The following is a 27,500-nucleotide window of genomic DNA, read 5'->3' as shown; positions in this document are numbered from 1 at the left end:
GTTGTTACTATCTGGTTGAATTGGGGTGTTGTTACTATCTGGTTGAATTGGGGTGTTGTTACTATCTGGTTGAATTGGGGTGTTGTTACTATCTGGTTGAATTGGGGTGTTGTCACTATCTGGTTGAATTGGGGTGTTGTCACTATCTGGTTGAATTGGGGTGTTGTTACTATCTGGTTGAATTGGGGTGTTGTTACTATCTGGTTGAATTGGGGTGTTGTTACTATCTGGTTGAATTGGGGTGTTGTTACTATCTGGTTGAATTGGGGTGTTGTTACTATCTGGTTGAATTGGGGTGTTGTTACTATCTGGTTGAATTGGGGTGTTGTTACTATCTGGTTGAATTGGGGTGTTGTTACTATCTGGTTGAATTGGGGTGTTGTTACTATCTGGTTGAATTGGGGTGTTGTTACTATCTGGTTGAATTGGGGTGTTGTTACTATCTGGTTGAATTGGGGTGTTGTCACTATCTGGTTGAATTGGGGTGTTGTTACTATCTGGTTGAATTGGGGTGTTGTTACTATCTGGTTGAATTGGGGTGTTGTTACTATCTGGTTGAATTGGGGTGTTGTTACTATCTGGTTGAATTGGGGTGTTGTCACTATCTGGTTGAATTGGGGTGTTGTCACTATCTGGTTGAATTGGGGTGTTGTTACTATCTGGTTGAATTGGGGTGTTGTTACTATCTGGTTGAATTGGGGTGTTGTTACTATCTGGTTGAATTGGGGTGTTGTTACTATCTGGTTGAATTGGGGTGTTGTCACTATCTGGTTGAATTGGGGTGTTGTCACTATCTGGTTGAATTGAGGTGTTGTTACTATCTGGTTGAATTGGGGTGTTGTTACTATCTGGTTGAATTGGGGTGTTGTTACTATCTGGTTGAATTGGGGTGTTGTTACTATCTGGTTGAATTGGGGTGTTGTTACTATCTGGTTGAATTGGGGTGTTGTTACTATCTGGTTGAATTGGGGTGTTGTTACTATCTGGTTGAATTGGGGTGTTGTTACTATCTGGTTGAATTGGGGTGTTGTTGTTACTATCTGGTTGAATTGGGGTGTTGTCACTATCTGGTTGAATTGGGGTGTTGTTACTATCTGGTTGAATTGGGGTGTTGTTACTATCTGGTTGAATTGGGGTGTTGTTACTATCTGGTTGAATTGGGGTGTTGTTACTATCTGGTTGAATTGGGGTGTTGTTACTATCTGGTTGAATTGGGGTGTTGTTACTATCTGGTTGAATTGGGGTGTTGTCACTATCTGGTTGAATTGGGGTGTTGTTACTATCTGGTTGAATTGGGGTGTTGTTACTATCTGGTTGAATTGGGGTGTTGTTACTATCTGGTTGAATTGGGGTGTTGTTACTATCTGGTTGAATTGGGGTGTTGTTACTATCTGGTTGAATTGGGGTGTTGTTACTATCTGGTTGAATTGGGGTGTTGTTACTATCTGGTTGAATTGGGGTGTTGTTACTATCTGGTTGAATTGGGGTGTTGTTACTATCTGGTTGAATTGGGGTGTTGTTACTATCTGGTTGAATTGGGGTGTTGTTACTATCTGGTTGAATTGGGGTGTTGTTACTATCTGGTTGAATTGGGGTGTTGTTACTATCTGGTTGAATTGGGGTGTTGTTACTATCTGGTTGAATTGGGGTGTTGTTACTATCTGGTTGAATTGGGGTGTTGTTACTATCTGGTTGAATTGGGGTGTTGTTGTTACTATCTGGTTGAATTGGGGTGTTGTCACTATCTGGTTGAATTGGGGTGTTGTTACTATCTGGTTGAATTGGGGTGTTGTTACTATCTGGTTGAATTGGGGTGTTGTTACTATCTGGTTGAATTGGGGTGTTGTTACTATCTGGTTGAATTGGGGTGTTGTTACTATCTGGTTGAATTGGGGTGTTGTTGTTACTATCTGGTTGAATTGGGGTGTTGTCACTATCTGGTTGAATTGGGGTGTTGTTACTATCTGGTTGAATTGGGGTGTTGTTACTATCTGGTTGAATTGGGGTGTTGTTACTATCTGGTTGAATTGGGGTGTTGTTACTATCTGGTTGAATTGGGGTGTTGTTACTATCTGGTTGAATTGGGGTGTTGTTACTATCTGGTTGAATTGGGGTGTTGTTACTATCTGGTTGAATTGGGGTGTTGTTACTATCTGGTTGAATTGGGGTGTTGTTACTATCTGGTTGAATTGGGGTGTTGTTACTATCTGGTTGAATTGGGGTGTTGTTACTATCTGGTTGAATTGGGGTGTTGTCACTATCTGGTTGAATTGGGGTGTTGTTACTATCTGGTTGAATTGGGGTGTTGTCACTATCTGGTTGAATTGGGGTGTTGTTACTATCTGGTTGAATTGGGGTGTTGTTACTATCTGGTTGAATTGGGGTGTTGTTACTATCTGGTTGAATTGGGGTGTTGTTACTATCTGGTTGAATTGGGGTGTTGTCACTATCTGGTTGAATTGGGGTGTTGTCACTATCTGGTTGAATTGGGGTGTTGTTACTATCTGGTTGAATTGGGGTGTTGTTACTATCTGGTTGAATTGGGGTGTTGTTACTATCTGGTTGAATTGGGGTGTTGTTACTATCTGGTTGAATTGGGGTGTTGTTACTATCTGGTTGAATTGGGGTGTTGTTACTATCTGGTTGAATTGGGGTGTTGTTACTATCTGGTTGAATTGGGGTGTTGTTACTATCTGGTTGAATTGGGGTGTTGTTACTATCTGGTTGAATTGGGGTGTTGTTACTATCTGGTTGAATTGGGGTGTTGTCACTATCTGGTTGAATTGGGGTGTTGTTACTATCTGGTTGAATTGGGGTGTTGTTACTATCTGGTTGAATTGGGGTGTTGTCACTATCTGGTTGAATTGGGGTGTTGTTACTATCTGGTTGAATTGGGGTGTTGTTACTATCTGGTTGAATTGGGGTGTTGTTACTATCTGGTTGAATTGGGGTGTTGTTACTATCTGGTTGAATTGGGGTGTTGTTACTATCTGGTTGAATTGGGGTGTTGTTACTATCTGGTTGAATTGGGGTGTTGTTACTATCTGGTTGAATTGGGGTGTTGTCACTATCTGGTTGAATTGGGGTGTTGTTACTATCTGGTTGAATTGGGGTGTTGTTACTATCTGGTTGAATTGGGGTGTTGTTACTATCTGGTTGAATTGGGGTGTTGTCACTATCTGGTTGAATTGGGGTGTTGTCACTATCTGGTTGAATTGGGGTGTTGTCACTATCTGGTTGAATTGGGGTGTTGTTGTTACTCATAGCTCGTGACAATTTGCTTCTTCTCTTTCTCTAAATTAAAAGTAGTTTGGTGATCATTTCTTTTAAACTCTCTCCTAAATACCCTATTCTTCGCCGTCTGTGTTATTCTCCAGGCTACTTTGCATATGTTGACTCATCAGCGACACATGCCAGTGGTAGCACCGTGACCCTCAGCGGTCCCATCCTCTCCGCGCCAACCAGTCCCAGCTGTTCAGTCACGCTCTTCTACAACATGTTTGGCGTCTCCATCTCCAAGATGGCGGTCAACGTGCGCCAGGCAGGTGGTCCGGTGGTTGCTGGCCGCACCTTCCTTGGAAATCTTGGCAACGTCTGGCGCTCAGTCACCATCGCTGTTCCAATGTCCGCTGGCCACTTCCAGGTAAGGTCTGCAATCCGTTTCAGTAAGCGAGCACTGCAGAACAGCTCCAGGTCATGTAGCATCTCACATAGCATCTCACGTTGGAGGCCACGACATGTGTCACTTGTACATGTACATTAGTTTGGATAAAAAACAATATAGTTTTGTTTTTAGATCCAGACATGTACATGTGTGTTAGTGCATGTGTGAGAAAGGGAGGGGGGGGGGGTAACTTGATGCCAGCAATCAGAAGGGCATTGTCCACACTCTTTCCCTGTTTGCAACTTGCTCGCTTTGTTTGTGTCCCTACTGCACTGACCGTGCGGCAACACACAGCTGGAGGTCACCGGAACACTCAACACCGGCTCACTGGGTTACATGGCTATTGATGACATCATCTACAGCACCGGATGCTGCAACAATGCAGTCAGTAAGTCATGTGACAGTTCTCCAGTGTACCAACCTATGCTATATTCCTTCACAGTCAGATTACTATGTCCTTTATAAATGTTGAACTGTGGGAAGACTCTACTCTCTAGTCTACATGTGATGAGACCAAAGACACGTGGTTAGGCCGATGTTACCCACTGACGTGCGTTCTCTCTTTTCTTTCTTTTCTTTTTGCTCCAGAGCCGCCAATCTATTCTGTGTACTCCGACGCTCAGATGATCGGTCTGTTCCCTATTGGCACACGCGTCGTTCGTGGCAAGGACTTCGTCTACTCTCACCCGGGAAGCAGCGGTGTTGGTAACGTCACGACCGCATGGTCGGCCGGCTATGTGAAGGTCGCATGGGGCACAAGTTCAGTATCCTATACATATGCTATGGGTGCTAACGGACTCTATGAGCTGTACAGACTGGCTGGTGAGTAGCTGGAGTGTGCGGGAAATGTCTGCAGTATCTTTCGAGTGCTTATTGGATTCACGGAATGCACTGTATCATTGGATGTGGATAGCAGGGCACAATGGTGACCGTTTCAGACTTTCAGTCCCCACACTGGGGGAACGTGGATGCATTCAGCAAGACTGTATAATCTATGCCAGCCCCCCCCCCCCCCCCCACACACACACGCACACACCACATTACCCTCATGGCTGCAGGGTTGCAGTGCCGCGGTTCTAAGCATCCAATGTGTACTTTTTTGCTGGCCTTACATGCAGATCTGCTGACAGGAGCGGTGACATTTGCTCCCACATCCCCCCAGCCCACTACACCACCAACTCCCAACTACGCGCTACTGTCCATTCCTCAGCTGGCAATCATGTTCGGTGCTGGCACACGTGTCCTGCGCGGTCGAGACTGGCAGTATTCCTTCCAGGACGGCGGTCCGACTGGCCGTGGTACCGTGCAGAAGTTTGTCTTGCCCACATCTTCATCGGCACCAGCCCTGGTGCAGGTCAAGTGGGATAACGGAAATGTGTACTCATACCGAATGGGTGCCGGCTCCTATGACCTGGCTCGTGTTCAAGGTATGCTCAATCAATGTAGTCCTGAAGGGACTGTGTGCTTGTCAACCGGTTGCTTTTGACCTTGTTATTGTGCTGCTCCATAGGAGTATTACCTGTGCTGTTCAGCCGTCTTTCTTGGGATATTGCGGAATGTATGATGATTTTTGTTGCATTGTAGCAAGAATGTTTTGCTCTTTCATTAGGCTTGCCAGTTTGTGACTCTCCCCGTCTATGCTTGTCTGCTGTTCTTCTAGATATCGGCTTGCCTTCAGTGACAGGACCCTTCATCACTACTGCACCACGTAAGCCGCAGTACCTCTGCCTATTCCACGTTTAATGCATGTTCCGATAGGTCTCGGGTACCAGTTGAAAAAAAAACCCCGAATATGCGGCTAGTGCATAAATGTGCTCTACCACGAGCAGGGCCATACCTGTCACTACGATTGGCTGCTTAATTAAGCACTCGACTTGCATGTACATGTACAAATAGAAATAAGGCAATGGAATGTACGATCCCTTGCTCTCTTTTCCTTTCTGTTCGCAGCCACGCCATCCGCACCTATCAACTATGGCGCCTTCAGCATTGCTCAGCTGCAGCTCCTCTTCCCCGTAGGCACTCTAGTCACGCGTGGTCGAGACTGGAAGTGGGGCGACCTGGACGTCAGTCCCACCATGGTGGGTAATGTCAGCATTGCACTGGACGCACAGGGCTACGTTCAGGTCACCTGGGCCAACGGATTCGTAGGCTTCTATCGCATGGGCTATGCCAATGCGTACGACCTGTACCGTCTTGTCGGTAAGAATTCCTGTTGACTAGGATAAATCATGTAAGAATTCCTGGTGACTAGGATAAATCATGTAAGAATTCCTGTTGACTAGGATAAATCATGTAAGAATTCCTGGTGACTAGGATAAATCATGTAAGAATTCCTGGTGACTAGGATAAATCATGTAAGAATTCCTAGTGACTAGGATAAATCATGTAAGAATTCCTGGTGACTAGGATAAATCATGTAAGAATTCCTGGTGACTAGGATAAATCATGTAAGAATTCCTGTTGACTAGGATAAATCATGTAAGAATTCCTAGTGACTAGCATAAATCATGTAAGAATTCCTGGTGACTAGGATAAATCATGTAAGAATTCCTGGTGACTAGGATAAATCATGTAAGAATTCCTGGTGACTAGGATAAATCATGTAAGAATTCCTGGTGACTAGGATAAATCATGTAAGAATTCCTGGTGACTAGGATAAATCATGTAAGAATTCCTAGTGACTAGGATAAATCATGTAAGAATTCCTGGTGACTAGGATAAATCATGTAAGAATTCCTGGTGACTAGGATAAATCATGTAAGAATTCCTGGTGACTAGGATAAATCATGTAAGAATTCCTGGTGACTAGGATAAATAATGTAAGAATTCCTGTTGACTAGGCCGGATAAATCATGTAAGAATTCCTGGTGACTAGGATAAATCATGCTGTGCTAGGATGACTTCAGTGATTTTAATAATACGTTATTAGGTCAATTCTCACATTTACTTGTTCACTGCATGCCGCTGTACCATTACTTGTTCATGAATAGTGCTATGCTAAAATCTACTTATGATTAACTTAGCATGTGTGCCTGTATGCCTCTGTGTGTGTGTGTGTGTGTGTGTGTGTGTGTGTGTGTGTGTGTGTGTGTTTGCCTGTGTGTGTGTGTGCATGTGTATATGCTTGCTTGTGTGCATGTCTGTGTGTATTGTGTTGCAGATCTTACAAGCCCACCAACTCCACCAGTCGTCACCACACAGCCGACACCTACTCCTGGTGAGTCCCATAGCGATGGTGTTCTCCTCCACACATTGAGTGCATGAACATTGAAAGCGTGTACAGTAAGCATGACGACTTGGTGTGCAGCGTGCATGTGCTGGAGAGAGCACTACACAAGGGGTGATGATTCATGCTGCGCAAATCTTAGAACCAGGGTGTGATGAGCTTTTCAATCACTCTTGATAACGATTTATCTCAATGTAGAGAGCCGTGTGCAGTGCATAGGAATACAGCATGCACAAATGCCAGGAAGAAGTTCACTGTAACATGCATGAATTGAGGACCACTGCTTTGGGTACGATCTTACTCTGCGCTTGCTTTCTGTGTTTTTCACAGCATGCCGTCCTCGCACAACATTTGAGAGTGGCCTGATGGGCTACACGAACGATGCCAGCAATGACATTGACTGGGGTTTGAACAGAGGTAATACAGGATCATTTGCTACCGGTCCGTCGGTGGACCACACTCTGGGAAATTCCCTTGGTAAGATCCTGCAATTCTTGTGCTGTATGATGACGGTCTCTCTCTCTCTCTCTCTCTCTCTCTTTCTCTCTCTCTCTCTCTCTCTTTCTCTGCCAACGCCATGTTACTTCTTGTCATAAAGTTAAGCAGAAACCCTTCCAAGTTACTCAATTAGTACAAACTCTATGGGAAGAATTGAGGTTGTTTCTTATCACCAGGAAGGAATCCACTGAGTGTGGCGCGCATTAGCACATATCTCATGGTGCATAGAAGACCAGTCTTCGTAGACAGGTCAGAATGCTTGTTCAAGTACGGTATGGGGTCTCGGGTGAGCGATCTCTTATTACAGTGGCCACTACACAATTGTACTGTTGTCAGTAATGCAAACAATGTGTACCTTGTGACCGCTGGCCGGTTTGTTAAATGCAATTGGTTCACTGCAGGTCAGTACGTGTACCTGGAGACATCTTCCCCAGCCAGCGCTGGAGACGAGGCTCGCCTGATCTCCCCAGCCTACCCGTCGCCTCCAGGAAGTATCTGCCAGGCCACTTTCTGGTACCACATGTACGGTGCAACCATCGGCACACTGAATGTCTACATCAAGTTGAGCAATGGCACGTCACTGCTTGCCTGGACAAAGAAGGGTGATCAGGGTGACACGTGGTACCAGGCACAGTTCGCTATTGGCAAGACTAGTGGCACATTCCAGGTAGGCCTAGCACTGGTTGTTTGTTTTGCTGTCAACTTTGGGATGAGTGGAGGTGAACATACAACTTTACCATTTTCACATCATAAACAGCAGATATCCACACTGTCCAGAGGCATGCCAAACTTCACAGTACATTTCCCAGAGTATTATTAGTTATAATCATTACAGTGTGCACAATTATGTGTGTGTGCGTGCGTGTGTGTGTGTGTGTGCACGCGTGCGTGTGTGTGTGTGTGTGTGTGTGTGTGTGTGTGTGTGTGTGTACGATTGCATTGAAGATTATACCTGCATTGTGTGTCGATGTGTGTTCTACAGCTTGTGTTTGAGGGAATTGCTGGCACTAGCTTCACTGGTGATATTTCCATCGACGACGTTTCCTTTGGTATTGGATGCTGTGGAGGTACGTCGGCAAGAATTCACATTCACCAAACTGCATAATAGCGTACATGCTCAAGGCAATGCCTGTCGGATGGGACAGGTTTCTTTCTGCGTGGCCCGTATTATCGTTTTAGGGTCAACTAACTTCAGTGGTAATGTGGTCTGTCTGACATAGGTCGTGACACTGTAGCTGATGCCTGATGCCTTCTGTATCTTGTGTACTGTCTTCACTTACTCGTCACCTGCAGCTTCCCCCGATTACAGTATCTATGGCCAGGCTCAGCTAGCAGGGCTCTTTGCTGTGGGCACACGTGTTGTTCGCGGCAAGGACTGGCAGTGGGGTAGCCAGGACTCCTTCGGTCAAGGAACAGTCACAGCCAACCTGACCAGCGGTGGCTACCTGCAGGTCAGGTGGGACAACGGCAACTCGTTCAGCTATCGAATGGGAGCTCTCTCCATGTATGACCTGTATCGCGTCATCGGTAAGTCGCATTCACACTCCGTGCTTCGGTCTGCACATAGCCTGCACTGGCTGGAGTGTAGGCCTTGGTTCCAGACTCGGGTTTACACACATGCAGAACGCCTAGTTGCTCTGTAGCTCTGTCAAGTACTTGATCACTGCTCTGTGGTTAGCACTCATTACATTGGTGTCTTCCACCGGCATACCACTGGTGTCCTTGTACTACAGTATATGCTCACACTTTCTATTGACACAGAGTCCAGGTAACTGACAACAAAGAAGTAGACATGCATGCACATGAAACAATAGTTGGGATGGTGTTGCAATGGTATGAGGTTAGCCATTTTACAAGCTGGTGTATCATCTGCTGCGGTGTGTTTCTGGTACAGACTTGACATACACTCTACCACCAACAGCTGCAACGGCTGCTCCAGGTAAGGAACAGAGTATTGTCATGCTGTATAATATTGTGTGTGATGGTATGCGTTGGCTCCTAGGAGCATGATTCTACAGTCTTGGCCATGTAGTGTTACTAGAATGAGGAGCGTTTCCAAATGCTGCGGTAATCACCAATCACCTGACAGTAGCTGTTCACCATGCTTTGGCGTCTTGCGTTCAGGCTGTGTCACATACGACTTTGAAGATGGCACGGATGGATTCGTTCAGTCACAGTCCGGCGACGATGACTTTGACTGGTCGCGTGGCCGGTCCGGGACTTCGTCCTTCGGTACAGGACCTTCCATCGACCACACTCTGGGCACTCCGGCTGGTAGCTACATGTTCATTGAGACTTCGTTCCCACGTGTGATTGGTGACCGTGCCATCATGCTCTCTCCGGCATTCAACCCACCACCACGCGCCGGCTGCTCGGCATCCATCTGGATTCACATGTACGGTGTGGACATTGACAGGCTGGAAATCTGGCTGATCACCAACGCCGGCAACACGTCCCTGCTGGTGGTTCCCGGAGATCATGGCGATGTGTGGATGAGGCGAACTCTCTCACTTGCCAGTGTCTCAACTGCATACAGAGTGAGTATGCGTAGTGGCTGGCTTGACTGCCAGGTTTAGTTGACTAATCCTATGGCTAATCCTGTAACCAAGTTACACTGCTTGACTGTGCTCTCGCCCGTTTCGCTTTCTCCATACTAACATAGTAGGCGGCTTCCACTGCTCTCAATACTGATCTGAAAGGCAGTGGGTTTGGTGTGTGTTCTACCCATATGCTCCTTATTCTTGCATATCGCCGACTGACCTCATCCTGTCTGGTGTTTGTGCTATCAGCTCTTGTTCATCGGCTACGTTGGACCAAGTTTCCAGGGAGACATTGCCATTGACGACCTGACATTCGAAGCTGGATGCTGTCCAGGTATGAGTTCGGGGCTGAGTACGAGGGTAGCACATTCTGATGCACACATACTTGGGAACAACTTAGATCACACGTACCTATGTCAGTGGCCCTGCACTAGCTGACTCATGATGGCCAGATTTCACTGCGCAGCCCTGCAGCTGTTGGCATTGGATTTTTCTTGGAGGCTATCATGACATACATGACATACATGTATATATTGTCACACTGTGAGTTGGAATAGATGTCCGTTGCCATACACATGTACATGTATACTATAACAGCACAGAATTGAGAGAATTGCGGACCGAATGGGCTGTTTGAGCACCACTTACACCCAGCTGCCACGACACTGTCACTCGCTGCTGCTCTGATCCTCGTTTCTTCTTGCAGTGTACCCCGACTACTCGGCCTACAGCCCAGCGCGCATCATGTCAACATTCCCCATCGGCACCCGTGTCATTCGCGGCAAGGACTGGTCCTGGGGCAGTGACGATGGCGGTAAGGGTGGTACCGGTACAGTGACCAGCGCCCTCAGCAGCAACGGTTACATGCAGGTCACCTGGGATGCAGGCAAGAAGGGCAGCTATCGCATGGGTGCCAGTGGCATGTACGACCTCTACCTAGCTCCAGGTATGTTGGCAGTCCGCATGGCTGTAGTGTGCAACGTGTGCTGAGCTGCTTGTTGACTACTATACAGCCAGCTTATGTACGAGTACATACGCTTGTGCATTTGTCGTGTTGGAGGTGTACATGCAATGGAATGGAATGGTGTGTGGTTGTGTGTCTGTGTCTGTGCCTGTATGCATGTGTCTGTGTACATGAGAGAGAGAGAGAGAGAGAGAGAGAGAGAGAGAGAGAGAGAGAGAGAGAGAGAGAGAGGGAGAGAGAGAGGGGGGGGGGGGGGCGTATATCTCCTGTAAATGCTCCTTGTGCAAACATTGCTCGCTTATTGCCCTCTACTGGAGTATAAAGGGATGATTTTGTTTTGTCCTATTCCTCCTGTGCTCAGTTGTAAGTTGCAACCCACTCTCACCACCCACATACGGCAGCCTGACTGGTGGCTACAACATTCATGACACGGTCACTCTCACCTGCCAAGCTGGCTACACTCTGAGTGGTCCGGCAACGAGGACGTGCACTAGCATGGGCAGCTGGACTAACGGCGCCACGGCCTGTGTCAGTAAGTCAATCAACTGCTATGGTCTGATGCTACTGTCTGATACTAACTGCTATGGTCTAATGCTACAGTCTGAAGCTACAGTCTAGTACTGCAATATGCTACTACCGGTAACTGCTATGGTCTAATGCTACAGTCTAACTGCAGTACTCTACCGTGTGGTACGGATTGACAACAAAGACTCAAGGGCTCTCTCTGAGACTGAGGCATGAGTACAATTTGTCGAGTGTGAGTTACAGGCCCTTTTGATGTGTTAGGCTAGGGTAAGGGATCCTACTCACTGTCTCACACTCACTCACTCATTCCCCTCCTTTCCTCTCCACCTTGACTCTTTCAGAAACATCGGCTGACTACTCCAAGTACACAGCTGCAGAGCTTGCTGCCATCTTCACTACCGGCGCCCGTGTTGTACGAGGACCTAACTGGGTATTTGGAACACAGGACAAGAGTGGCCCTGGCACCATTATCCAGGGACTTGGTGCCTACGTCAAGCCTAACCATATCCAGGTTGCCTGGGACTACGCCAAGGCAGTCTTCTATGAATATCAGGTCGGTGCTGGCACGTTTGAGGTGCAACTCTACGCCGGTAAGCAGATCAGGGCCGCAGTACTGCATGCCCTTGCACATTCCCATGCATGTGCATACGTGCGCACACTGTCTCTAGTAGGTTTGGGCTTGCATGTGGCTATGGGCGTAGGTGAGTGATCTGGAGTTCAGTCTCGGTTGTGTGCAATGCTCCGCAGCGTACGGTCATGTGCATGTTGGCTTAGTGCAGTTGCTGTGCATAGATGGATGGATTCCTTTACACGTCACGTCTAAGTCGTCGGCTGAAAGTGAAGCGGCGCTACATAAACTGTAGGCAGTACTAAGCACCAAAGTCGGAACCGTGTTTTCTAATTTTCCTCTGCTTCATGCACTTCAGCATCCAGCTGCCCAGTCCTGAAGGCACCTGTTGATGGTTCAATCACCGCCAACACCGGCAAGTTTGGTGAGAAGGTGACGGTCACATGCCGCACTGGCTACGCCCTGCAAGGATCCATCAGCCGTACCTGCCAGGCGCCTGGTCTCTGGTCTGGCCTCACGGCCGTCTGCTCAGGTGAGTGGGCACGTGCTGGACAGTTGTGTACAGCCCTGGCAGCTGGACAGGTGAACCAACGGCCAAAAGGGCTTTGTTTGACAGTGGTGACGAGCAATACGGGCACTAGCACACATACCCTGGCGTGTCTGTGTAATGCTTGGTCTGTGTAATGCTTGATGAGCAAATTCCGGACATTGAGTGTGCTTAGCTACTGACACACAGTTCTTTCCATACAGTGTTGCCTAGAAGTCGTCCGTAGATACATACAGGAGCAGGAGTAGCTGGACTAATGCAACTACTACACTCTTATCACCGTCAAGATCTCTTGCTGATGGCTGTTCTGCATGCACTTCTCTGTGCACACTTTTCAAGTTGCTTCTTGTTTATCTTTGTATGTACATGCGCCTGTGTGTGTGTGTGTGTGTGTGTGTGTGTGTGTGTGTGTGTGTGTGTGTGTGTGTGTGTGTGTTTACGTACACAGCTGCATGCAAGGCCTCCCAATGGCAGTGCGATGACGGCACCTGCATTCCCAAGGCCGGCCATTGCGACGGTCTCCACACAGACTGCTCTGACGGTTCTGATGAGAAGTACTGCTCGATTATTTTGCCAACCGCCGGTACGTTGTTCAGAGCCTATGCAAACTTTCTTCTTCCAATCAGTCTAGAAAGGTTGAGTGTCATTGTCCATTTGTCTGTACATGCATTTCATTCAGATTGTGTTGACGGCTAACTACTGCTGTCAGTTCCATTGCAGTTCATGTTTCAGGTTGTCATGCTCGCTGAGCCTGTCTTAGCCTGTGTGTCTTATGGTGATGAACGTGCTTTGCCCTGGCCATCTCTCTCTGTGTTTGACTGTGCTTTGCCCTGGCCATCTCTCTCTGTGTTTGACTGTGCTTTGCCTTGGCCATCTCTCTCGCTCTCTCTGTTTGACTGTGCAGCTAGTAACAACTGCACGGCTGCACAGTTCGCTTGTGCCACCGGCGCCTGCATTCCCAAGGCGCAGAACTGCGACGGCAACTGGTGGGACTGCGTGGACGGCAGCGACGAGATTGGCTGCACCAACACCACTGCTCAGTCGCGTACGTGCTCCTCGATTGTGGCGTTGACTAGTGGATGCGAGCATGAACTGGAATGCTGCATACTTTTGACCCTGGTTGTTTGACAGTGATATGCATGTCTTGATATGCATGTCTTGATATGCATGTCTTGATATGCATGTCTTCTGTCAAAGGTGTTAGGTTTATACACACAGTAATAAGAGGATGAAAAAGTGTTTTTTAACTCCGTTTATATGTAGATATGTTCTCTTGAATATATTGTTGAAGAGTCAGAAAGAGTACAGACTGCAGTGTACGTGAACATAATAGATATCTTCTAATTATGCTCGTATACATGTATACATTGAATGTCCGGACAGCTAGCTCTTTCACATCTTGTTAGGTCTCAACTGCAGAGCTCAGGGTGACATTCACAAGCATGCTTCTGTACTGTTTGCGTCCTGATCCCCTGCTACAGTGCCCGACTACAGCACCTACACAGCTGCCAAGCTGCAACAGTTGTTCCACATCGGTGCACGTGTGGTGCGTGGAAAGGACTGGAGCTACGGCTCACAGGACGACTTTGGCGTCGGCACCATCATCTCCAACTTCACAGCCAGCTACCTCGTACAAGTGCAGTGGGATTCCGGACGTATCTTCTCTTACCGCATGGGATACTCGAGCAAGTATGACTTGTACCTGGTGCAAGGTGAGAGAGTGCGGTGTTGCCATGGTGAATATGGTGTTGCTATGGTAAATGTGGCGTTGCCATGGTGCATGTGATGCTGCCATGGTGAATATGGTGTTGCCATGGGTGTGTGTACACTGTCGTCTTGTCACACACATGAACTGATGATTTGTTCTCTTGACGCTGATCAAGGCAGGGTCTCCAGTTCTGGCTACATGTACCAACATGTTGAAAACATGTCATAACTTGCAGTTGAGAAGCAGAGCCGTACATTCTCCCGTAGTCCTGTTGCGATAAGTGCTGCACTGCTTGGCTTTCCACTCCTGTTCCTTCAGGAACCAACTGTCCAGCTCTGCAGAGCATCCTGTATGGATTCGTCACCACGTCTGGCTTGGCCCACAACGATGTAGGAACGTACTCTTGCAAGTCAGGCTATGTCCTTCAGGGCATTGCACAACGTACCTGTGTCGGAGGTTTCTGGTCTGGTTCTCAGCCAACTTGTGTCCGTAAGTAATCCCTTCTACAAGTGTGAATGTCCTCGTTCTTGAGCAGTGGATCTAGTGCAGTGAACTATAGTAGTGAAGTGAACTATAGTAGTGAAGTGGTTTTCTGAAGTCATGTAATGCAAGCAAATTCCAAGCATTGCTGTGCGTGTGTGTGTGTGCATGCATATGTGTGTGTGTGTGTGTGTGTGTGTGTGTGTGTGTTTGTGTGTGTGTGTGTGTGCGTGTGTACGTGTGTATGTATGTGATAAACTGTGTGCACAGTTCCGGCCAATGCCACCCGATTCCAGGACTACAGCAAGCTGTCGCCCGTCGTCATTGCCAACTTGTTCAAGGTTGGCACGCGTGTAGTACCGGGACAGGACTGGATCTGGGGTAACCAGAACGGTGGTCTGCCAGGCACAGTCGTCTCGACCATCTCCGCAGCCGGCTGGATGAACGTCATCTGGGACAACAACCACAACAACTTCTACCGCATGGCCAATGGATTCTTCGACTTGGCATTGGCTAACGTCTCAGGCTGCTTGCCTCTCGGATCACCTGCTAATGGCTACCAGCAAGGAACTGGCACCGCTGTCGGTGACTCGGTCAGTTTCGGATGCTTCCCGCCATACGTGCTGCAAGGACCCACAGTGCGCACATGCCAGGCTGATGGATTCTTCGACGGCATCGACTCCTATTGTGCAAGTACGTTGTAAAGTGTTGCGCTCCTTCAAAGTGTCGCTGGGAACAGCCACAAAATTGTAGTGTGGTGTTGCACTGATCGATCCGTGCGCTAAATACGGTAAAACCTCCCTTAGCACCAGCGAACTCTCAACAAAGAATGGCTCCAATTTCAGAACACACGGGTTCCATCCAAGCTGTACCCAATCAAATAGCTTAGTTGTTGTGCACCTCCATATTCAGGACAACTTGGTAAAACTGTTATGTTTGATGGTACAATGTCCTAACCTTTCCCTGTGTTACTCAGTTTAAAATTCACTTATTAAGGAAGTGGCATAGAGCACAATTTACTTACGAATGGAACTACAGCAAAACCTGTCAAGGCGACCACTCGGATAAGGCGACCACCTGTCCTAAAAGACCACTGAAACCAGGACCAAGGGATGCTATTTCCAGTCAAATGGCACTGGATAAGAAGACCACCTACTTGTAGTCACAGTAACAGAGACCACATTTTGAAGGTCGCTTGAGCGGTCATCTTAGACAGGTTTCACTGTAATGAGAGATACATTGGGTGTGGATGCAGTTACCAATGCCTTGTCACCTACACCATTGCTAACTAATGTGTGCGACTCTGTCTGTCTTTCTTCTGGACATGTGTGTGTGTGTGTGTGTGTGTGTGTGTGTGTGTGTGTGTGTGTGTGTGTGTGTGTGTGTGCGTGTGTGTGTGTGTGTGTATGTGTATGTGTGCGTGCACGTGCGTGCGTGCGTGTGTATGTACAGAGGTCATTCAGCCGTGTACCAGCTCTCAGGTGCGCTGTGCCGGTAGCACTGTGTGCATTGCCAAGTCAGCCTGGTGTGATGGTAAACAGTTTGACTGTCCTGATGGCTCCGATGAGCTCTACTGTGGAAGCACTAACACAACTGGTACGTACAGTCATGTGCATAACCATGGTTACCGCATATAGCCTAAATTACACGGGATAGCCTTTCTTAGCCGTGCAACTGATGGTATTCTGTATGGCTGATAACATGCTCTTTCACCAGTCATATGCCTGATTATTAATGATGTCTAAATGGTCAAGAAACTAACTACTGGTGACGATACATGCAACTAACTGGTCATGGTGTGTGTCGGGCTAAAGTTATGATCATGATACGGTATCAATTTTGGTATTACTCTATGCTAGTGTTGTATTGCTATGCAAGTGATCATTCCGGTATGTTGCGTATCATGCTCCTGCCCTGCTCTGCCCTGCCCTACCCTGCCCTACCCTGCCCTACCCTGCCCTGCCCTGCCCTGGCCTGGTCCCTGCAGGTAAGAACTGCACAGCACTGACGGCGCCTTTGAACGGCAAGGTGACCGGAACAGGTGTCACGCCCGGCACTGGTCTCTTCTTCGCCTGCAACGCACCCTACGTACTCCAGGGCAGCGTTGTGCGCTACTGCGACGTCTCCGGAACGTGGAGCGGCGTTCCTGCTACATGCTCAAGTAAGCGGTGACAATGCTACTGTCATGTGTTCCTAATACTTCCTAATACCTCCTATCATGTTATCATGTTATCATGCCGGCATCATGCTATCAGGCTGGCAGGCCAAGTATTGTGTTGAATATCTATTTGAATGATATTAAATTGCTACTGCTGTGCAAAGATAAACAAAGCATGCTTTTGTAGCAGTGTATCATTAACAATTGTCCCTTGACGGATGTGTTCATTTTCTTTCTCTTTTATCTTCAGTCCCTGATATTCCCTGCAAGTACCACGAGTTCAAGTGCGGTGGCAGTGGTGGTTGTATCTCGGCCACTAAGGTCTGCGACGGTGTGTGGTATGACTGCCCGGATGGCTCCGACGAGAGCAACTGCACTAGCACACGCGGCACTGCAGCACCAGGTAAGACGAGCGTGTAGAGTGTGAAGTAGTTCTGTGACTCCTGCATCGCGGCTGAATGTGCATGCATGTGTCACACACTGTTGACAGGCATGCAGCCCCACTGCATGGCTTGCATGTGTATGAGTGTAAGCTAGGTGTTCTGGATGCAATGGAAGGTATTCACACCTCAGCCTGCCAGGCTACAGCCTATGGAGTGTGACATGGGCTGTGTGCTCAGTGAAGGGCTGTGTGCTCAGCTGCAAGGCGGTTTACAGCTGTGAAAGGTGCTAATGCAGCACCAGTGAAGTGTCAGTTGGTCTGCTACGTATGACACCTTTTTCCCCACCAAATCTTTACCAGCTGGTGGCATAAAAACTGCCGTCGGTCTTTGGAGAGCTCATTGGAACTCCCTCAGTCTTTAGTGATTTCCTTTCCACAGTCTTGGTACCAAAAGACATGCTTCCTCTCTTACTGAACTCGTAAGTGGTCTTTGTTCAGCTGTTACATGCTGGATGAATATCTTTGAAAGACAAATATTTGTGTTCTTTTTCATTTGCTTTCTTGTGTGTATAGGTCAAGACTGTCTGCCCCAGCAGACTCCACCAAATGGCTACATCCAGGGAGCCAGCATGACCAGCTACGGCAGCCAGATTGCGTTTGGCTGCTACCAGCCATACGTTCTCCAGGGATCTGCCACCCGCACCTGCCAGCTGAGTGGCAAGTGGGATGGTGTACCACCTGTCTGCACATGTAAGCAACGTTACTGATGTCTTTTGCTGTGACTTCTGTGATCTACACTGGGACCATGTACGAGACTGTACTGCAATGTAGTCAGTGCTGCTCGCGCACTGTGTGCATTTGTTGTGCTAACCCTAACCTTGACCCTAACCGTGTTTTGTGCGTACATGCTGCAAGAAATGTTTATTTGGCATGTTCTTTTCAAAAGTGTTGTTTCTTCCCCTGCTGAGTATAGGTGAATGATGTGATACTCTACATTTGCGTTATTACTGATTTTGTTTTGTTGACGTTTGTGTGCACAGTGGCCTCACCTTGCAAGAGTGGCTTCCAGCCATGTCGTGATGGTACCTGCCTGGCCTCATCCAAGTTCTGCAATGGCGTTTTCTTTGAGTGTCCAGACAACACAGACGAATATCAATGCGGCACGACTGGACGTAAGTTGAAGCATGTGATCAAATCGACATTTATCACAATGAATGCATACTGTGGAGTAAGGACATTACAAGGCCATTGCTTCTCCAGCTTCTTCTTGGATTTCCTTAGGTTGTGCTCGCAAAGTACACACACTGGCAGATGTTAATTGTTGGCATTGGTTTCCTGATGGTGTGTGTGTGTGTGTGTGTGTGTGTGTGTGTGCGTGCCTGTGTGTGCGTGAGTGCGTGCCTGTGTGTGCGTGGTGTGTGTGCGTGTGTGTGTGTGTACGTGCCTGTGTGTGTGCGTGCCTGTGTACGTGCATGTGACTTGTACAGCCGGTGTGTGCACACCGCTAGCTAAACCGACCAACGGCTACTCCCAGGGCACAAACTATTCTGCTGGAGGCAGCGTCGTCTTCGGCTGCAATTCCGGATACAACCTGCAGGGAAGCATTGTGCGCATCTGCCAGATTGACGGTTCCTGGAGTGGGGCAGCTGCCTCATGTAATCGTAAGTTGAATTTCAAGAGAGCCAATATATCCCTCTTGTGTAGAGAAGCTTCAGGCTTGTAGGAAGGCAGATTCTGGTGGCGTTGATCTTTCCTATTTACAGAGCATGTAATAGTCTGGGTGTTACCTGCCACTTTTCATCATCACAAATGAAGATCGTGCTAATCACAGGACCCAGGACCAGTCGGGCATCTCGGCCAGAGTCCTTAGGATATGTTATACTTGTAGGTGTATGGTTAGGGTGGGGTACCAGAACACTGAGTTGTTGGCATAAGCCGATAACTTTTGTCGAGCCTGTTTTAGGCTACCACCTCCTCCAAATATACTAATATCTCTTGACTGTACGAAAGATGTTCCGAGCAGACACTTTCTTCATCTCTTGACTGCTTTGTGTGTTGTGTGTATGGGTGCGTGTGTCCAGCCATTCAACTGCAGTGCAAGTCTGGCTACCTGTCCTGCCTGCGTTCCAGTGGCTGTATCCTGCCATCACAGCGCTGCGACGGTGTTTGGTACGACTGTGCTGATGGCTCTGATGAACAGTACTGCCCAGGCAAGGCCACACCAGCTCCAGGTAAGCACCAGCAGCAGCAGCACTGATAGTAGTACCATGACTTCTATTACAAGCAACATGTAGAGCTACTGTTGACCACTATTCACTGCTGTATCTATTTTATTACTTTGCATGGCCGTGTCGAGGCAGTCTTTGCATCAATTTCCTTTACACAATGCGTGTACTACAATGTATTCAAAACCAACGTCTCTGCATTTGCGCCTTTCAGCCACACACACATACGCAAAAATGCATGCACTGAATGCCTGTGCTCTGTGCACTCTGTGCTTGTGCAGGTCAAACCGACTGTCAGGTCCTGTCACCACCGGCACTGGGCTCAATGACCGTGAACGGCTTGATGTTCACAAACACGACCACGTTTGTGTGCACATCTCCCTATGTCCTTATGGGCTCGGCCGTGCGTACTTGTGAAATCAACGGCCAGTGGAGCGGCGTGCAGCCAACTTGCGTCCGTAAGTACATGTACCAATGCTCGACTGGCTTGTATTATGCATTCCTGTTCATCACACCGCTCATACTGTCAAATGCTGCCTCTTCTCATTCACAATGGCATGGGTCACAGTAGATAGGCTTGGTGCAGGTATTGCCAGTTCCTTGCTTGCTGCCGTACAGTATGACACATTAACTTAGCTGGTAAGCAGTGCATGGCAAGTGTTAATTTTGTCCATTGCTTCCCAACCCACACTGCCAATTCCATGTGTAGTGACGACTGCTGTCTGTCGCTACAACCAGTGGAGATGCCACAGCGGCCAGTGCATCACGCAGTCGGCTCGCTGCAACGGCCACCTGTACGACTGCCGTGACGGATCCGACGAGCTGTACTGCCCTGCCACCACTCCCACACCACAGGCAACGCAGGTGTTCACTGGCACTCCAGTACCTCCCACCACAACACGTGAGTTCACAGCCAGCACACTTTACGCTGGGTTCGTATTTGCATTCTGTTGTCTAGGTATCCTAGCATTATCAGGCTACCAGTGTCATTCTACTTGTGAATATGCTGAACTGTTCCTACTTGACCAACCATGGCTCAGTGCATGACGACGGATTTATGATCAGGCTCATGAATTTGATCTTTCAGGAGCTACAATGTACATAACCATTGCTTGTTCTCCCTCTGTGTATGCTCTCTCAGAAGCTCCAGCAACCACACAACAAACTGGAACAACTGCGGTGCAGACTGAAGGTAAGCGTACAGTGGAGCATTCTATCCTCGCTGTAGTAATCATGTACCTTCCCAATACAAGTCTTAGTCGTCAAGTAACTAACGTTATTGTAGCTACTAGCTACCGCCTTGCCTGAATCACTGGAATGTCGTTTTGTGTGTCTCTTACAGGCCCAACAACCAGGTCGCTTGCAGGACAAAGTAAGTGCAATCCAAAGCAATCCAATGTACTTTCATTGCTAGATTCCTGGGTAGTACCTGCCCAGGTAGAGCAAGGAATGGCTAATACTGTTGCAATCAACTCAAACCACTGATGTCCAGTGAGGGCCGGCAATCTCTTCCGGCTTTGTTTTTTTGGGCAAAGGCATAATCTTGACTCGGGACTCGGTAACTTGACCATTGGGCGGCGTACAAACTACAGCACCCATTTCTAGGAGATTGCTGCTATATTCAGAAGGATTTTTGTGCTGTGCTGTGCTCTCCATTCTTAGAATGTCCGTCTGCGCTGGATTCCTGCCAGAATGGTGCCAGCTGTCAGTTGGATGCCGATGGACTTCCAATATGCTTGTAAGTCTGGGCTCCTCGTCGCTTGAAAAGTTGAAACACGAATTTCTTGTCTACTTGACTTCAGTACAGTAACATCACCGCCGTCAACGGCATTCACTCTCCTCTTATCCCCGGACAGTCTTTCCTAGAGCCCTGGCCATGGCGAAAGAAGCCGCATAGCATACCATCTTACTCAATCTGCGGACAGCTGGCTGTTTCGATCTTGTTAAATCTCATCATTGTCTTACATTAGTTTGTGTGCCTGCAAAATAGCACATTCTCTTCATTTTGTTTTGTTGTTGTTGTTGCACAGCTGCAAACCTGGCTACTCAGGTCTTTACTGTCAACATCAAGAAACCGGAGTAGAACAACGTAAGTATCTACTGGTATACGTTGACTGGGCCAATAGTCCTCGTTGCTCTGCTAGGATACACCGCAGCTATCATGCACCACCACATGGCCGCTACTGTCCTCTGCCAACTTCTACTTTAGCGTCCTCGTGTATACCATCTCTTTTCTACCTTGTCTTTCGCGTGTGTAGCTTGTGCCGCTCAAGTAGCCCTGGCCTGCAGCAATGGCGGACGCTGCAACTACAACCCCAACACGGGAATAACATACTGCCAGTAAGTACTCAATGCTGCAGTCGAGACATGCTGCTGCTGCTCAATGAAATTCCATTGCACACAAGTCAACTAGAGTCGGGCGCTATGCAGCCCCATGCCTTTCAACACTGGGCTAGTGCAGGCGCTGACTTGCTCCCCGGGTTGTACTTCAATGAGCATGCCGTGTACTGTATGGCTGAGCATGTCCCGGTGGAATCTTGAGTGCACAGTACATCACTGACGGAGGAGAGCAGAACAGCAGCGCAAGTACCACAGAGCACAGTTGCCATACTGTTATGCCTATCTCCCACCTGTCCACACCCACATAGCCCTCTGCATCAGGGTAACAGTATCACTGCTGAAGTCTAGTCAGATTCAAGTGTCTTGGCCAGTATTGTATATCCGTTACTAATAATTCATTTTCTTGTTTGTTGTTGCCAAGGTGCCCTGTTGGTTTTGGTGGTCTACTGTGCCGTGACCAGGACATAGCACCCACGGAGGCACAGACAGGCGTAGGCGGCACCACTGCCAACAGTAAGTTGAGATACATGTATCAGCAATCAAGACAATCATATCCTTCGCCCACATAACTGTTCTTTACACAGATAGTGAACCTGTTTGTCGTGCAATTTCGACAATAGCAATGCCTACTCGAGCCCCCGTGCAACGAGCCTATGCTTCCGCCACAACTGTATACACGGATAATGGACCTATGCTTCGTCCAGATCTGTTTACTTTGCCAATAGCAATGCATACTCGCACAACGTGATCACTGAACCTGCTACCAACAGCAGAATCTTTTTTCTTCTTCCTTTCGACAATGTGTCTGATGCAAAGTGCTATCTCCCTGCGTGTGTTGTCTTCCCCAACAGACACTGCTCTTCTCGTCGGTGTGGGCATCCTGGCCGGATTGGTGCTGATCGTAGCCCTTCTAGCCATCATCTTTGTTGTCTCTAGGTAAGCCGGCGGCATTCCTCAAACACTACACACTCATCCTGTCGCAAGTTTCATTTGCTGTGTCGCACACTTGGTCACCGGTACATGTTCCACAACTGACTACAACCTTGGGTTTTTCACGCATGTGAAAGCCTCTTCTCCGGGCAAACAAAACATGACCAGTGAAAAAATTAACCCGACACAAAATGAATGAAAAAAAGTATCCTACTACATGTAGATCTACATCGTTGTTGTCTTGACTTGCCTTCCTCTCAGTTGACATGCAGCATTACCAAACATAATTATCTTGCCAATGCACGTTTGCTTTGCTATTTTCCTTTGCCCTTGTCGATGCAGGCGCAAGCCCCAACCAAATGCGCGCAGCCCCGCCCCACATGGCTCTGGATTCGAGCGATTTAATGATGATGTAAGTACTTTTTTTCTTAACCCTTTGCCGGTCTAACTCAATGTATGTGAGGGGTGGTCACGCAAATACATGTACACACAACCAGCAATAACTCAAGAACCGTGTGATGTAGGTATGGGTAAACCATATATTTTCAAAATCTGTATGCCTGAACGCGTCCAGAAAATTCAAAAATGACTAGGTCCAGGCAAGGATAGGGCCCATGGTAGCCCTTCAAGTTGAGAGAAAATACAATTGCGAATGAAATACACGAATATCACAGCACGAAGGGCATACCAAGTTCGTGATGGAGCTGAAGTCGTACGATAAACAATCAGGTAAGGGCTACGTCTTTACAAGAAATGTAGGCTCTCTACAATACCGCCATTGACCACCAACACCTCGCCATCGGCGATACGCCAGCAGCAGCAATTCCCATTCCACGATATCGCAGCCTCGGTTTGTTCATCTCAGGGCTGCTCGCGTCAGATTCACTCTCGCTCAGATGAGCACTCAGGCGCGAGCTTACGCATGCCGTGATTCTCACGGCCAGGCGAATCAGCTGATCGCACCTGAAGAGTCCTTGTGACAGTCGCTGTCGCCGTGTCGGCAGCAAGAAGGCTTCCTCTCTGTTTGGAGAATTTTGTTTCTTCATTCGTGGACGACATATTTTTGAACTAGCAGGACTCAACGGAGCTCTTTTTCTCAAAGCACTACACTGCAAAACCTCCCGGGAGATCCAGCCTGGACTGGTGGTGTTACTGCTCTCAGAACGCTTGTCAAACACGGCCCCAAGAGATGCACTCGCATTCTCGAAATGCACGCATGGCGGATGGTCGTCTTTTCCAATTTCAACAAACTTCAGTCGATCGATACGGCAAAAATTTGTATGGTAAGCATGGTTGTTTTGTACATCGTCAGAAAGCCTTGGACCTCAGCTACGCGTAGAGCGCCATTTTAGCTGTCTCCTAGCAACAAGACCCCAAAAAAATGAGGGCCAAACGTACCGATACTATAGTATCGGTTCGCTTATGGTAGACCGGTAAAGGGTTAAAAGACGCTGAAAATACTGCAGTAGTGCCAATCCTGTTTACGCAACATACTCAATACCATAATCCTTGTGTACAACAGCTACACTGATCCTGTTGATATGGGTTAGACGGGACTCTTGAGAATATGAATCTCCTCCACTTATAATCTTATGGTGTTGTTGTATTAGATAGAAAATGGTGGAAAACTTAACCTGGCAAAAAGTTCTAATTGATTCACATGTGCTTGTTTCCCCGTGCTGTTCCACAGCTACCTTTGACGTCTGGCATGGAAACACCGGTAAGTGCAACTTCCCTTATCTCAACAACACACAGCCACACACTCGCCCAGTTGGTCACACAGTCAATCACACACTCACACAGTCAGTCCCACACTCACACAGTCAGTCAACCAGTCACCCAGTCAGTCACCCAGTCGAACAATCAGTCACACAGGCAGGCAGTATACTTAGCATGCGTCTCCTTTTTCTCTCTCTTTTTTTCGGAATGTGGAAGGTAAAAGTGTCGGAAACTGAATTCTGCACGACTAAAATAAGTTAAAGGGGAAGTTAAGGCAAAAATTAAAATTTCACCAGTTGTAGTCTTCGGGGTGCTGAGTCGAATGGTCTTGGTCCGAGGAAGCTGAGACGCTCCCTTCCTACTTGAATCCCAATCGAACTCGCGCACTTCCACCGAAACTGGGTGACTGCGCCCTACGAGATGGGGATTTGTATGCAAAATGTCACTAAAAGCGCCATTTCGTTCTTATAAAAGCACGGATGACTGCGATTGGCCCATATGTTGTAGTCTTTTGGACGCTGAGTCGACTGGTTTTGGTCCGAAAAGGCTGCGATGCAGCGTTCCTCCTTTATTCCCAATCGAACATGGTTGAACAAGCGGCCACATGCTCCTGGGTGCCCAAATCACCTGGTCACCACGCCAGCAGGCGACAACTTTCACACCAAGGTTCAACTCGAGTTCAACTCGAGTGACAGGACTGCACCCAAAAAAGGTCAAACAGGCTAGTAAGTTGTACCCTGCAGGCACGGTGACCAGGTGACTGGTGTACGCAGGAGCACGTGACCGCTTGTTCAACCATGTTCGATTGGGAATAAAGGAGGAACGCTGCATCGCAGCCTTTTCGGACCAAAACCAGTCGACTCAGCGTCCAAAAGACTACAACATATGGGCCAATCGCGGTCATCCGTGCTTTTATAAGAACGAAATGGCGCTTTTAGTGACATTTTGCATACAAATCCCCATCTCGTAGGGCGCAGTCACCCAGTTTCGGTGGAAGTGCGCGAGTTCGATTGGGATTCAAGCAGGAAGGGAGCGTCTCAGCTTCCTCGGACCAAGACCATTCGACTCAGCACCCCGAAGACTACAACTGGTGAAATTTTAATTTTTGCCTTAACTTCCCCTTTAAAAATAGTTGCACATCTGATCGTATGTCTCTCTCTCTTCAATCCTGTGCTACTTAGACTGGCAGTCTGCGTGGCATGTCGGCCCTCGGTGGACCAAGCGGCCATTCACGACCAGGTATCTCTAATCCACTGTACTCTGAAGGTGGCGAGGGCGCAATCAACTACTAATTGCACTGCTATCGTCGCCCATTGTTAGCTCCACATCCTACTAGCCAACATGGAAAGATTAACATGGAAAGACTACAACAAGAGTCAAAATAAACTTGATCTAGTGTCTCTCGCTATCTCCACATCATTCATTTCTTCTTGCATAGCGTTTGCCTACTGCTAGCTATATTCTATTGCCTCCTGTACAGTTTTCAGTGTCCGTTCTTTGTTAGCATTTTGCTATTCTGCAGAGTTTTACTGCACCCCGGCACATGTAATGAATTTATATGTATACTATTTGATATCGTCATGACAACAGGATTGTCACGTGGCTGCTGCCATACACAGAACATGCTGCTACCTTAATAATGCTGCAGTACCGCCATGAATCTCACGGTAAATTGAGAAAGTCAGCAAAATTTTGAAATTTCTTGTTGTGTGTACCAGACACTAAAAATGGGGGTGAAAAAATAGCTAAAAAGACGACGAGAGGCAAAAACAAAGCAGCTTTCTCCGAGCAATCAAAACCATGCCAGCCAGTTTCGAAGTACCGATTCGTTGCAAACTTGGTCCGGGCACCTACAAAGAGAAAGCAAGAAATTACATTCTTTTTAAACAAATGAAATAAATGTACTCTTGGACCAAGGGATTAAATCAAGAAAAAGTTAAAATGTTATCGGTCCAACACCGACAATTATAATAAGCAAGAGACGAGACGTATCGAGACGTGATGGAGCTAAACGTCAGGTCGCTGAATGTCAGTACCACAGCAGTCCCTATTGTGGTAACTGTTGCAAGCGTTGACTCGCCAATAGCTTGCTTATAATTGTCGGTGTTGGACAACTTCGGGTAACATTGCAACTTTTGGTCCTTTCTTCTCGAAATTAATGTAAACAAAAGTCAAAGATCTGATGGGTCCCGATTTTTTTATTACGGTCTTGCACTTTCCAGACGGACCACACTTTTCGAAAAGTGGTACGGCCATGGTCATACCAGTGGTAGTGGGTGCTACGCCCCTCCTCACTCTCAACTCTTACAGTAATGTTCGATGTGTGTTGATCATACCAGTGGTAGCGGGTGCTACGCCCCTGCACACTCTCAACTCTTACAGTAATGTTCGATGTGTGTTGATCGCCATTTTACAGACTAACAGTTATTATAGAGGGCTGCACGTTGAGTCTTCAAACCGTTATTCTAAAACTGCCATTGTTAGGGAAACTCACTAGTGAGGAAGACGCCGCCGCAGCTGACCCGGGGGAGTTTCTTAGCAGTTGACAACAGCACGGATGCTGGAGAAGGGGAAGTAAGGCAGAGACAATAGTTGAAAGCAGCACTGGCTTCAGCTGAATCACACTTGCCATGTTCTCAGAGCCGTATCGTTATTAGACCAGGGCATATTTATTATTTAACAATGCAAAAACATGTACTTGTACCTGTACATGAAGTAGTATAGATGGCATTCCATAACAATTTTTTAAGCCTAGACATACAGTAGCACATTGGAATGGAGCCAGCTGGTGTGTTAAAGGGGCACTCCGGCTTCATTTTCGACGCCGAGTTTTCGATGCCAAGACGAAGGTAAGTGAAAGAGAAGACCCCTCGAACAAGAACGAGTCTCCAGAAGCGATCGAGTCGAGCAGGAAGACGACTTTTGAATTTCGGCCGAGCGAGCGCTGATGACGTAATGAGGGATTAGCTTGCCAGTGGAAATGCATCTGTGCACATACATTTCACACACTTTTTGGCCAATTT

General features: G+C 47.6%; 2 protein-coding genes across 2 annotated transcripts in view; one reads left to right on the top strand and one right to left on the bottom strand.

Annotated features, from left to right (window-relative positions):
- Positions 1–26,175, top strand: part of LOC135814755 (MAM and LDL-receptor class A domain-containing protein 1-like) — a 65,257-nt gene extending 39,082 nt beyond the window's left edge. The window contains exons 51-92 of the mRNA XM_065327922.1: positions 3,378–3,643; positions 3,959–4,052; positions 4,253–4,486; positions 4,783–5,091; positions 5,325–5,372; positions 5,615–5,866; positions 6,828–6,884; positions 7,224–7,370; positions 7,793–8,058; positions 8,374–8,458; positions 8,685–8,918; positions 9,286–9,330; positions 9,516–9,928; positions 10,181–10,265; positions 10,638–10,877; positions 11,257–11,427; positions 11,762–12,010; positions 12,347–12,520; positions 12,984–13,118; positions 13,440–13,580; positions 14,017–14,247; positions 14,562–14,732; positions 14,994–15,416; positions 16,176–16,319; positions 16,711–16,884; positions 17,132–17,284; positions 17,837–18,013; positions 18,304–18,435; positions 18,751–18,924; positions 19,345–19,494; positions 19,770–19,946; positions 20,198–20,389; positions 20,630–20,680; positions 20,831–20,860; positions 21,151–21,226; positions 21,519–21,577; positions 21,747–21,828; positions 22,250–22,341; positions 22,680–22,764; positions 23,101–23,170; positions 24,449–24,478; positions 25,659–26,175. Of these exons, the coding sequence (XP_065183994.1) occupies positions 3,378–3,643; positions 3,959–4,052; positions 4,253–4,486; positions 4,783–5,091; positions 5,325–5,372; positions 5,615–5,866; positions 6,828–6,884; positions 7,224–7,370; positions 7,793–8,058; positions 8,374–8,458; positions 8,685–8,918; positions 9,286–9,330; positions 9,516–9,928; positions 10,181–10,265; positions 10,638–10,877; positions 11,257–11,427; positions 11,762–12,010; positions 12,347–12,520; positions 12,984–13,118; positions 13,440–13,580; positions 14,017–14,247; positions 14,562–14,732; positions 14,994–15,416; positions 16,176–16,319; positions 16,711–16,884; positions 17,132–17,284; positions 17,837–18,013; positions 18,304–18,435; positions 18,751–18,924; positions 19,345–19,494; positions 19,770–19,946; positions 20,198–20,389; positions 20,630–20,680; positions 20,831–20,860; positions 21,151–21,226; positions 21,519–21,577; positions 21,747–21,828; positions 22,250–22,341; positions 22,680–22,764; positions 23,101–23,170; positions 24,449–24,478; positions 25,659–25,769 (6,629 nt within the window). The 3' untranslated portion in view covers positions 25,770–26,175. The remainder of the gene's footprint in view (positions 1–3,377; positions 3,644–3,958; positions 4,053–4,252; positions 4,487–4,782; positions 5,092–5,324; positions 5,373–5,614; positions 5,867–6,827; positions 6,885–7,223; positions 7,371–7,792; positions 8,059–8,373; positions 8,459–8,684; positions 8,919–9,285; positions 9,331–9,515; positions 9,929–10,180; positions 10,266–10,637; positions 10,878–11,256; positions 11,428–11,761; positions 12,011–12,346; positions 12,521–12,983; positions 13,119–13,439; positions 13,581–14,016; positions 14,248–14,561; positions 14,733–14,993; positions 15,417–16,175; positions 16,320–16,710; positions 16,885–17,131; positions 17,285–17,836; positions 18,014–18,303; positions 18,436–18,750; positions 18,925–19,344; positions 19,495–19,769; positions 19,947–20,197; positions 20,390–20,629; positions 20,681–20,830; positions 20,861–21,150; positions 21,227–21,518; positions 21,578–21,746; positions 21,829–22,249; positions 22,342–22,679; positions 22,765–23,100; positions 23,171–24,448; positions 24,479–25,658) is intronic.
- Positions 26,115–27,500, bottom strand: part of LOC135814757 (alcohol dehydrogenase class-3-like) — a 15,032-nt gene continuing 13,646 nt past the window's right edge. The window contains exons 13-14 of the mRNA XM_065327925.1: positions 26,972–27,037; positions 26,115–26,327 (exon numbers count right to left, since the gene is read on the bottom strand). Of these exons, the coding sequence (XP_065183997.1) occupies positions 27,013–27,037 (25 nt within the window). The 3' untranslated portion in view covers positions 26,115–26,327; positions 26,972–27,012. The remainder of the gene's footprint in view (positions 26,328–26,971; positions 27,038–27,500) is intronic.

The sequence above is a fragment of the Sycon ciliatum genome, chromosome 4, assembly GCF_964019385.1.
Source record: "Sycon ciliatum chromosome 4, ocSycCili1.1, whole genome shotgun sequence".
Lineage (NCBI taxonomy): Eukaryota > Metazoa > Porifera > Calcarea > Leucosolenida > Sycettidae > Sycon > Sycon ciliatum.
Note: the sequence above shows the minus strand (reverse complement) of the source record. Positions and strands in the feature narration are given on the sequence as shown.